At 39.5% G+C, this 12,483-nt stretch overlaps 1 protein-coding gene across 4 annotated transcripts in view; it reads right to left on the bottom strand.

The window, feature by feature from the left end:
• The window catches only part of LOC134347168 (long-chain-fatty-acid--CoA ligase 1-like), a 186,952-nt gene that overhangs the window by 38,674 nt on the left and 135,795 nt on the right, over positions 1-12,483 (bottom strand). For 3 of the 4 annotated variants that reach the window (XM_063049399.1, XM_063049396.1, XM_063049398.1), the window contains exons 10-13: positions 12,131-12,204; positions 9,500-9,577; positions 4,971-5,105; positions 3,451-3,585 (exon numbers count right to left, since the gene is read on the bottom strand). In XM_063049399.1, the coding sequence (XP_062905469.1) occupies positions 3,451-3,585; positions 4,971-5,105; positions 9,500-9,577; positions 12,131-12,204 (422 nt within the window). Of the gene's footprint in view, positions 1-3,450; positions 3,586-4,970; positions 5,106-9,499; positions 9,578-9,631; positions 9,710-12,130; positions 12,205-12,483 lie in introns of all 4 variants that reach the window. The other variant, XM_063049397.1, reaches the window with a different exon arrangement.

The raw sequence follows: 12,483 nt of genomic DNA, 5'->3' as shown, positions 1-12,483 counted from the left end.
TGCAAACCAACTACCTGGAGTATTTACAAATATATTCAACCTCTTGCCTCTGTAGTTTGAGGTACTCACCTGTTTCAAAAAGACATCCACTTTTCTAATGCTCAAAAACAGGGTGGTGCCTGCCCCAAGGATTACCATCCAGTGGCACTTTTATCACTGTACTATGTACATTGAAGGCTTAGTTATAGAGTGAATCAACTCTTGCTTCAGATTACTTAGATTTGCTCCATTTAGCCTGCCACCACAACGAATCAACAGAAGATGGGATTTCTCTGGACTCCACTCCGAACGAAATGGGCAACAGGAACTCGTATGTCAGGCTACGACTCAATTATCACATCCAAACTCATTAACAAGCTTTAAGGCCTGTGGCTCCGCACTTCCTTCATTAACTGGATACTCGATTTCACCATTGCCAAACCTCAGTCACTGAAGATCGATAATATCTCCTCCTCACTGACCATCAACACAGGTGCATTTCAAGGCCATGTGTTTAGCTCCTTGCTCTACTCTCTATACTTGTGACTGTTTGGCTAAGCACAGTTCCATTGGTATCTTCAAGATTGCCGAAGATAAATCATAAGTGGCCACGAGTCAGCTTATTGGAGTAAGATGGGTCCCCTAGATGGGTGCTACTGCAAGATAACGTCTCGCTCAACATCAGCAAAACTAAACAGCTTATTATTTCAGGAAGGGGAAGAGGGGATACAGATGTAGTAGTCCAACTTTGGTAAATCGACAGTAGAGAGAGTCAGCAGCTTTAAATTCCTGGGTGTAAGCATATTAGATGTCCAGCACATAACTACAATCACAAGGAAATTCCACAAGTCTCTTTACTTTCTTAGGGGAATCAGAAGGTTTGGCTTATCCGGACCAGATGAACTGCACCCTAGGGTTCTGAAGTGATAGCACTAGAGATTGAAGGCATTAGTACTAATCTTTCAAAAAATTATTGGACTCTGGCATGGAGCCAGAAGACTCAAAAATTGAAAATATCACTCCACTCTTTAAGAAAGGAGGAAGGCAGCAGAAAGGAAATTGTAGACCAGTTAGCCCAACCTCAGTGGTTGGGAAGATGCTGGTGTCAAATGTTAAGGATGAGGTTATGGTGTACTTGGTGACACAGCACAAGATAAGACAAAATCAGCAAGGTTTTCTGAAAGGAACATTTTGCCTGATGAACTTGTTGGAATTCTTAGAGGAGATTTCAAGTAGGATGGATAAAGGGGATGCATGGATGTTGCATATTTGAACTTTCAGAAAGCCGTTGACAAGGTGCCACACGAGGCTGCTTACCAAGTTAAGAGCCCATGGTATAACAGGAAAGTTACTGGCATGGTTAGAGCATTGGCTGATTGGTAGGAGGCAGCGAGTGGGAATAAAGGATCCTCTGCTGGTTGGCTGTCAGTGACGAGTGGTGTTCCACAGGGGTCAATGTTGGATCTACTTTTTTTTATGCTGTCTATCAATGATTAGATGATGGAATATATGGCTTTGTTGCCAACTTTGCAGATGATATGAAGATTGGTGGAGGGACAGGTAGTGCTTAGGAAACAGGAACGTTGCAGAAGGACTTGACTGAATTGGAGAATGGGCAATTAAGTGGCAAATGAAATGCAATGATGGAAAATGCATGGGCATACACTTTGGTAGAAGAAATAAATGTGCAGACTTTTTAAAAAATGGGGATAAAATCCAAAAATCAGAAATGCTACGAGACTTGAGCGTCCTTGTGCAGAACACCCAGGTAGAGTTGGTGGTGAGGAAGGGAAATACAATGTAGAGTCAGTGGTGAGGAAGGGAAAAACAATGTTAGCATTTATTTCAAGAGATCGAGAATACAAGGGCAAGGATGTGATGCTGAGGCTTTATAAAGGCACTGGTGAGGCCTCACCTTGAGTATTGTAAACACTTCTGGGCTCCTCATCTAAGAAAAGAATTGCTGATATTGAACAGGGTTCAGAAGAGGTTTACAAGGATGATTCTGGGATTAAAAGGGTTATCATACGAGGAACATTTGAGGAGTACAGTCCCTGCTCTGGGTCTGTAATCGTTGGAATTAGAAGGATGACAGGCGATCTCATTGAAATCTTTTGAATGTTGAAAGGCCTGGACAGAGTAGATGTGGAAAGGATGCTTCCCATGGTGGGGGGACATCTTGGACAAGAGGGCACAAACCTCAGGATAGAGGGGTGTCCATTTCAACAACCTTGCACTCAACGTCAGTAAGACAAAAAGCTGATTGTGGACTTCAGGAAGGGTAAGACAAAGGAACACATACCAATCCTCAGAGGGATCTGAAGTGGAGAGAGTGAGCAGCTTCAAGTTCCTGGGTGTCAAGATCTCTGAGGACCTAACCTGGTCCCAACATATTGATGCAGTTATAAAGAAGGCAAGACAATGACTATACTTCATCAGGAGTTTGAAGAGATTTGGTATGTCAACAAAAACACTCAAAAATTTCTACAGATGTACCATGGAGAGTTTTCTGATGGGCTGATTCACTGTCTGGTATGGGGGGTGGGGGGTGCTACTGCACAGGACCAAAAGAAGTTGCAAAGGGTTGTAAATTTAGTCGGCTCTGTCTTGGGTACTAGCCTACAAAGTACCCAGGACATCTTCAAGGAGTGGTGTCTCAGAAAGGCAGCGTCCATTATTAATGGCCCACAACACCCACGACATGCCTTTTTTTCCCACTGTTACCATCAGGTAGGAGGTACAGGAGCCTGAAGGCACATACTCAGTGATTCAGGAACAGTCTCTTCCCCTCTGATTGCTAAATGAACATTGAACCCATGAACACTACCTCACTTTTTAATATATATTATTTCTATCTTTTTTGCACGATTTTAATCTATTCAACATACATATACTGTAATTGATTTACTCAATTATTTTTACTTTTTTTTCCCCATCTATATTACGTATTGCATTCAACTGCTGCTAAGTTAACAAATTTCACGACACATGCCGGTTATAATAAACCTGCTTCTGATTCTGGTCTGTGCCACATTTTCACAGCTACCATCAGGTAGGAGATTCAGAAGACTGAAGTCCCTTACCACCAGGATCAAGAACGGCTAATTTCCTTCAACCAGCAAAATCCTAATCACAACAGTTTAGCAACATTATGAAACACTTGACCACTTTGCACTTGACTTCATATTAATCGTGTTTTCTTGTAAAAATGCATAATTTATATATTTTATCTTATAAATGCTGCTTGTGTGGTGCTTTGTGCCTCAGATGTTGCTGGGTTAGTTTTTCATTGAATCTGTGCACAGATGTGGTTGTGTATATGACAGTGTGGGCACGTGGCCAAGTGGTTAAGGCATTGGACTAGCGACCTGAACGTCGTGATTTCAAGCCCCAGCCGAGGCAACATGTGTTGTGTCCTTGAGCAACATTCTTTTAACCTCTCTAGTTATTATTGGCATGCCTTTCACTTGCCTGTACTTTTCGAAAGACCAAAATGTCCCATATGCTGTTGCGTCGCATTATCCCTTTCCGAAGTTCTTCTATTTTTCGCCAGGAAGCAAGCTGCAATACTTTTCTTTTCACAAAACTATTAGCTTGGCTATGAATCTACAAATCAAAATCAGGTAAAAATTGCATTAAGGGTCACTGACATTGCATACCAAACTCATTTATTTTATCTCTGAATTTAGAGATCACCATTAACTGGAAATAATTAATAAAAAAATTCATCTGGCCTTCCCAATTTAAGCACAAAGGAAGTTAATTGGACCAATTTTATACCACAAAAGTATGACAACAGACTTTACAGTTCTGCAAATACAAATTTGCTTTCACAAGTACTTTACTTTCACCATAGAATGAAACCACTCAGTCCGTGAAGTTTGCAATACTATTTTCCAGAAGACCATTTATTTAACCCATACCCTTGTTTAGTCCCATATATCCATATTGCCCTGCAGTCAAAAGGATTTATGACATCATTTAGGAGTGGCAGAGCTTTCCCAATCCCCCTCTCACTTAGTTTTCTCACCAACTTAAATGCACATCCTCTTGTTTGGGAAGGATGTTAAATAAGATAACAAAATAATATTCAACTTCCCTTTTTTGCATATGTTTAAAGCGGTGGACAAGAAGCCATCCAAGTAACATACTTAGACCTGGATTTCAGAACCTGCTGGAATTGTTCTATTCCAGGTAAGTGGGAAATTCCCTGCACAATGCTGATGTAGAGATGGGAATAATAGGTTCTGGAGGGAAGAAATGGTTGGCAACTAGAAACATCTTTGGTCTACTTTCCTTTGTGCAAGCTATGATTCCAGCTACTTAAAATAGACTCCCTAACTTCCATCAACTTAAAACTTACCAGGGTCTCCGATTAAACATCATGGAATACTTAATGCACACTAACAAATGAAGCAGACATCACTCTAACCATCATAGAAGGATAATGACTCATGCAAACAGGCAAAAGGAATTAGGATTATGATCATATAATTAACCAACTTCAATGACAGTAGTTTGGACAGAATAACCTACTTACATGCTGTAAAGCTGCATTAAACAATTTTTACTACTCATTAGTCCAATCACACTCAGCAAAAGGTTCAAGTTGATTCTAGCTTTTGGTTGGAGTTTACAATTTACTTACAGTAGTCCTGTGGTTTGATTTTGAACAAAACACCCAGAGATAAGAGTGAGGACTGAAAAAGATTCTAGTTTGCTTTATAGATAAAAGTAAAGCTTCTGATTTTAAAAAGAAAATACAGCAGATATAGGAAATCTGAAATTAAAAACATAAAATTCTAGTAGCACTCAGCAGGTCAGGCAATACCCATAAAAAAGAGACAGATTACTGCCAGATTGTTGAAAGGGTCTTTGACCTAAAACGCTCTGTTTCTTTTTCCAAAAATACTGCTGGACTTGCTGATTGTCATGCATTTTGCTTTTGTTTTAGTAAAGCTTCCGAACTTTGTTAAAGAATTCAGGCTCACCTTATCATACATCCTATTAAGCAAACGGGGAACAACTGGAAAGATCGTTGGCTTCAAAACTTTGATGTCATCCATTAACAGTCTGATGTCTCCTTGAAAGAATCCAATCCGTGCACCATGACAAAGGACCACAACCTGTAAAGCAATGCCAGAAAGCAGCAAAGACTCATTAATCACATATATACAGTACGTCCCCAATAGAGGAGAAGGAATCTTGTGTTGCTGAAAAATACAATGGGTTAATGTGAATGAGTGAATAACTAAGCAAGAAGTAAAACCCAAAGTATTAATATTTCCTTTTTCTCTGTATGGACAAGTCAAACATTTGGTGTGTTTCCTGGACTCATGGAAGTATACAGCACAGAAGCTAATCCTCACGGTCCACCTTGTCGACACTAACCATGATGCACATTTCCAAGCAGTCTCATTTGCCCACATTAGACTTGTATCCCGAGATTTCCCTCCTATCCAAATATTTGTCCAAATCCCTTTGAAACAATGTAATATTGTCTATTTTCACTCTTTCCTCTGGGAACTTCACCACACTCTGGAAAAACTTACGCCGAAGATCTCCTTTAAATTTATCCCCTCTCACCTTAAACCTATGTCCTCTAGTTTTAGACTCTCGTCTTGAGTAAAAATAAGATGCTATCCTATCTACACTACTCATCATTTATGTAAGCAGTTCTTTCTTTATATACCTGCACACAAGCATTTAATGTCAAACGTTTTTACATTAGTGTATGGTTTCTAGATCAAAAAAACCTTCAGATTCAACCTCCAAATAAAAAAGATGTTTCCCCTTCTGCTCAGCTATTTAGCTCAATAGTTCTAATTTCTTGTAAATCCCTGGCTTCCAAAGTCTGTTGTGTATTTCAGTAACAACCAATACATTTATTCTCGGTGCAGGAAGTGGTGTTTCCACCTGAAGAAAATGTTTACATACGTGCAAAATGCCACCAAATACACAAAGTGATGGCAAAGGTTGGAATTGGTAAAAAGGTCTAAGTTTTGTTAATTTTTTTTCTATCTGGGATTACTAGCGGGATACACGTGATTTTAACACCTGTGGTTCATCAAAAATGCTGCCTGCTGACTTTCCAATGAAAATGTGTGGGAAGCCAGTAGATTGCCACTGATCCCTTTCCCACCATCTCTTTAAGCAAAGGATTGGAAGGACGTCTATCAGAAGGACCTTGAGATTTGCCTCTACATAAAGAGCATGAATCAGAGGAACTCACAAAAGGAGAATGGAATGCTCAGGGCTGAGATGAAAGCAAAGCCTAGAGGGCACAGTCCTGCCTGAGGAGGAAAGTTAAACTTCATTTCTTTAATAAATAAACCACACTCGGCCACTTTGGCTGTTAGAACATGTGTGGAGGCAAATTGGCCTGCAGAGATGCTGTTCGACCCATTGGGTTCTACTGGCATTCGGAGTTTTCAATAAGAACTATCCTATCCAATCCTAACTACATACTTGAACCGATGAAACCCTCTCACCTGTTCATTTTTCAGGATAAGTGCTATTCTGTACTAAAATACAACTTCTGTAGTTTTGTATACTTTATCTATAAATCATTACACTTAACTTAATAACAAAATGAAGAACCTCATTCAAAACTACCTTCCATCTGATCAGATACACTGGCAAATTCTAGTTGAAAAGTTCATTTCCATGCAAATTGCAAATTATTGCACACATTTTATTGAGGAAACACTGAACATTAGAGGGTATTCACATACCAAATAAGTAATTGATCAAATAAATCCAAAATCAATCCCAAAATATAGAACATAGAATATTACAGCACATTACAGGCCCTTCGGCCCACAATGTTGTGCCGACCCTCAAACCCTGCCTCCCATATAAGCCCCCACCTTAAATTCCTCCATATACCTGTCTAGTAGTCTCTTAAACTTCACTAGTGTATCTGCCTCCACCACTGACTCAGGCAGTGCATTCCACGCACCAACCACTTTCTGAGTAAAAAACCTTCCTCTAATATCCCCCTTGAACTTCCCACCCCTTACCTTAAAGCCATGTCCTCTTGTATTGAGCAGAGCTGCCATGGGGAAGAGGCGCTGGCTATCCACTCTATCTATCCCTCTTACTATCTTGTATACCTCTATCATGTCTCCTCTCATCCTCCTTCTCTCCAAAGAGTAAAGCCCTAGCTCCCTTAATCTCTGATCATAATCCATACTCTCTAAACCAAGTAGCATCCTGGTAAATCTCCTCTGTAGCCTTTCCAATGCTTCCACATCCTTCCTATAGTGAGGCGACCAGAACTGGATACAGTACTCCAAATGTGGCCTAACCAGAGTTTTATAGAGCTGCATCATTACATCGCGACTCTTAAATTTCATCCCTCGACTTATGAAAGCTAACACCCCATAAGCTTTCTTAATTACCCTATCTACTTGTGAGGCAATTTTCAGGGATCTGTGGACATGTACCCCCAGATCCCTCTGCTCCTCCACACTACCAAGTATCCTGCCATTTACTTTGAACTTTGCCTTGGAGTTTGTCCTTTGAAAGTGTACCACCTCACACTTCTCCAGATTGAACTCCATCTGCCACTTCTCAGCCCACTTCTGCATCCTATCAATGTCTCTGAAATCTTCAACAATCCTCTACAATATCTACAACACCACAAACGTTTGTGTTGGCTGCAAACTTGCCAACCCACCCTTCTACCCCCACATCCAGGTCGTTAATAAAAATCACGAAAAGTAGAGGTCCCATATATGAAAGCAAATATGGTTTCATATAAAATCTATAAAATTTTTTAAATGCCCCAACATTTAATACTCATTAAGTTTACTTTGTATCATTTCTGCACAGCAGGCCAAACTAAATATATTTTGTTTAAATGAAAATGTCGAACCTTTTACTGAATTCCATCATCTTATTAAAAAGCAAAGCGACGTAAATTTTCTCCTCTTTCAAATGACAGAAGGAAGTTTCATCACACAAGTGCAGTCGACCACACATCGGTAACACTAATTGATGTCTGGCATATTTCTGGACCATTTGGGGGCCTTGCTGCCTATATCGGTGAAGTCACCATATTATGGTCCAGAAATATACAACCTACAGGCCTATGACTCTGGATGCCCGAAATCTAGAACAACACACACAAAATGCTGGAGGAGCTCAGTTTAGGGAGCATTTATGGAAAGGAATAAAGAATCGACGTCAACTCTTTATTCCTCTCGATAGATCCGTATGACTTGCTGAGTCCCTGCAGCATTCTGTGTATGTTACTCACGTTATGGCCCTTATCGCCATTTTCCATATCACAAAGCCGCATTTTCTGTGCAGGCCTCAAAAGATCAGAGGCTGAAAAGAAATTCTGGTTTATTTATTTACGTTTTCCTCCCTCAGATTCTGTGAGGGTGATTTTCATCCCAATTGTCAGGTAAATGGTTTGAGACTTCTGAATCTCAATTACCTAAATGGCCACAATGCAGAGGTTGCCTCTACTTTCATCCACTATTCCTACTTTTAATTACACTCCTATGAAAATTGGACAATTTTGGCAAGGCTAACAATTATCAGTCATAAGCAACCGTCCTTTGAGTGGTCTCTGGCTTATTCAGGTATCTGTTATTAGGCAATAACATGAAGGGACTCCAAGTAAAGGCCAGATTGGTTAAAATTTCCTTTCCTGAAGGACATTAGCGAAGTAGGTAAGTTCTGGAGAAAAAAATCTACTTAACTATTTGCCAGAACAGATATTAGTTTTTCACCTCTAGTATTTAATTTATTTTAAAAACCCATTGTGTTATAGGGTCATGGGGCACATTGTGGTAGAACTAGATTTAATACCATTGAAGTGTTGGTCCTTGTATTTGGCTTAATGCTCTACAAAAATCATAAGAACATGAAAGAGAAGCAAGAGTAGGCCCCCTCCCTCAAGGCGATTCCTTCATTCAATATGATCATGCCTGATCCATACTGGCCTCAAGTGCTCTCCTGTGCCAGCTCCATATAACCCTCAATTCCTCTATCTTTCAAATACTGATCTATCTCCACCTTAGACACATCTCATGATCTGGCCTCCAACATCCTCTGGGACAGAGACTTACAGAGCTTCACTACTTTCTGAGAGAAGAAATTTCCATGCACCTTTGTTTTGAAGATCCATGCACAAGCTCCTTACCTTGCAGTTTTATCCCCTTTGTTGTAACTCTCCTACTAGTGAAAACATCTCAACAGTCATCCAGTCAGGATCCCTTTAGGATCTGATACGTTGGAGTAATTTGCCCCTCATTCAACTAGCTCTTAGGAATACAGACTCGAGCTGTCTAGCTTCTCTCTCCTGATAAGACAAACCCTTCATTTCAGGAATTACCCTGGACTAATCTCCTTTCGGCTTTCTCCAAAAACATAACAATCACAATACTACAGTAATCCACAAAACAACTAATACAATAGTAATAACTCTGAAGACAAATTCTCCACAAGCCCACTAAACCATGCTGAATATTGAAATACATCTTAATGTTTACAGATTGTGTCTTACCTGTACCAGGCGCTCAAACATGTGTGCAAGTGGTAAAAAGGAAATGTGTATGTCAGTGGGTGATGTCACCCATTGTCCCTGTAAAAACATAACACATGATCCATAGTACACAGATTAACCAGAGACACATACCTCCACCAATCTTTCAAACATATGGCCCAGAGGCAAGAAAGAGATTAGAGTATCATCTGGACTGGGCACATTCACTTTCTACATGATTTGAAGAAAAGAATGGAGTGAAAGGAAAGAGGAAAAAAAGATAGATCAGATCGATATTAAGTTTAAACTGAGAGCGTAATTATAAAGGATAGAGTGCCATTACATCAGAATTTTCCACTTGTTAATTGCATTGCTAGAACCAAGTTCAAGAACTTTTGACCATTTGCTGCAGTATGGTAAACTATAAATACACAGCTTTACATTCAGTACATAAACTACCATTTTCTTTTAATCAAATAAAATTGTATGTGCAACCGTGAACCACAAAGATAAAATAGAAAAAGATGTATAGTCAATTTTACCTCCAGCTGTTCACTGGAAGTTTAACTGTTTCATTTCACTTTTCTGTGTATATCAAGTATTTAAGCCTTAGGTTTTTAGAAAGGCATTATACCTTTTGCCTTGGTTTGCCATACATCTTCTAACAATGTGTATAATATTGTATGTAGTATGTTGCAATCATTGTTTTGCTAACCATAATTATGCCCATTAGTTATGAAAATAATTGAACTGTGATCATCACAATATCTCTAGAGCAGATATTCCCAACCTGGTGTCCGTGGACCCCTTGGTTAATAGTAGAGGTCCGTGGCATAAAAAAAGGTTGGAAACCCCTGCACTCAAACAGATTATCTGTAGGTATCTTGCAGGTAGGTGTCTTTAGTCACTTGCTTAACTGCAGTGTCTAGATTTCAAAATATCATGGATTCTGGAAGCCACTTATTTGCAACAATTCTTAAAGAACAAAAAGCTGGGATTCCCTTCATTTATTTGCGACAATATGCTGCTTAATTGGGACAGGAGCGTCAATCACATGAACTTGTATGGCCGTTAGACACTACACCGTGCTTACAGTGAACAGTTTTTAAATAACACCAGTTGCATGTGTTTGTGCTCCAAAAGCAGTGATTTTTTTGTCACTGATAGTTGGCGAGAAATAAGTAGTAAAACAACTTAGAACTATTTTGCTCACTGCGGCTTCAGGCAATCAGCCTTGGAGATGCCACGAAAAGCCGGGAGTGAAAACGAAACAAATTTTATAACTTCAACCAGATAGGATCTACAAAGAATATAAAGCTATCAACAATCATCTTGAATGTTACAATGAAAATTTGGAGGACAGAATCGTCGAAAGCTTTGTATGAAGACAGTTCATTATCCGCAGTGGGTGCATGTGCTAATTTTGTTCATCTGCAGTCAATCAAAAGAACGCAGTAGCATGTTGATTGACCGTAGCATTCAATGATGGTAGTGAAACCCGTACGGGAGAGCTGTTAAAGTGGAAAAGCCATTGTATTGGCACATTTATCTTCTCTCAACCTCAGAAGTCTAGGTCCAGTGGTATGGGTAGCCAGCGCAAACTAGGATCTTCCTTGGTCACAGTGGATAACCATGACATTTTCTGTGCCTAATCATGTCCTCCGCTCTCCACAAAGCGTTGCAGAACCAGTTTCTTGGCCGTTGGATCTCACTGTTGATCTCATCCGCCCAGTCCGCTGAAGCTGACTTCACATGCTAGGACAGGCATGTTTCTATTTCACAAGCGTACAAGCTCCTCCTGTTTCCCTCATCTAGTTTAGCCTGCCTGTTGAAGTGGTGTATCGGGGTGTGGCCACTGTTGCATGCAAGAGGCTGAGGGGCTGGCGGAGACCAAAAGTGAGCGAGGTGACCCAGAATGGACATGACAAGCTCCTTCACCAGAGGTGCTACTCCTCCATGAACACCCACACATGGCACCATACACTGGATGAATTCCTCCATTGTTAACTACTAGGAACTAATACAGTTTTATAGTACTATAGTAGCATTGGTAGTATTATAATTGGTTCTGTAGTTTACTTAAATACATAATTTGTAACATTCAAGATGTGTTGATACCTTCAAATTATTTTTAGTTCCTAATTTGTTGAAGAAATGAAATAGTTTCATTTTCACTCTCAGTATTTTTACATCTATTTAACTATTTCCATGAAACTTCAGCTCAATGGGGTAGTCCAAATTGGGCAAAAATGTGCTGTGTTTCAACTAACCAGAATCCACTGTACCTCTCTAGTTTTGAAACTTTGGGGAATCTCCCAGTGCTCTGGTATGCCTCTCCAATACCCCCACACAAGGAAATAACAGAGATAATCTGATAAATTCACATCATTGTTGTTTGTGGACCTTTGCCATATACAAAACAGCTAGTCGCGCCAGCTTCACTCAGTCCTCTACTCTTAATACAAGCATTTATGTTTTAGGAGTCATACATTTCACGGAAGGTATAATTATAAAATCATTACAACCTGAAGATTATTCTGTCACTTGAAATCTTTAAAATCCTTACTTCAAAACTGTTACAGATGCAGAGAATCAACTTACATATTGGCAGCACATATTAACAAAGACTTACTGGAAAGGTCTGACATTTACCTCTGTAAGTTTGATAAAAGCAGAGAGATTAGACACAATGTTTGCATGAGTCAGCAGTGCCCCTTTGGGGTTTCCTGAAAGAGCAACAGTAATCAAGTTTAATTATCACATTACAAATCGGCATCAGTCCATCATCACGATCAAAAGCAATGAAAAATTAACATATGTAATTTTAAATCGGGGTCAACTGTTATGACATCAAATGAACTTTTAAAACAAAAACAGTAGATTTCATATATTCTTTCAGCCAAAAACTAACAAGTGACATAAATAAAATAACTGGGACATTGAAATTATTTAACACAGAACTATTTTGTTGCAGTCAGAGAAAAAGATCATTAATACTTTGACAA

This window comes from Mobula hypostoma, chromosome 5, assembly GCF_963921235.1.
Source record: "Mobula hypostoma chromosome 5, sMobHyp1.1, whole genome shotgun sequence".
Classification (NCBI taxonomy): Eukaryota; Metazoa; Chordata; class Chondrichthyes; order Myliobatiformes; family Myliobatidae; genus Mobula; species Mobula hypostoma.
This window is presented reverse-complemented; position numbering and strand designations above follow the sequence as displayed.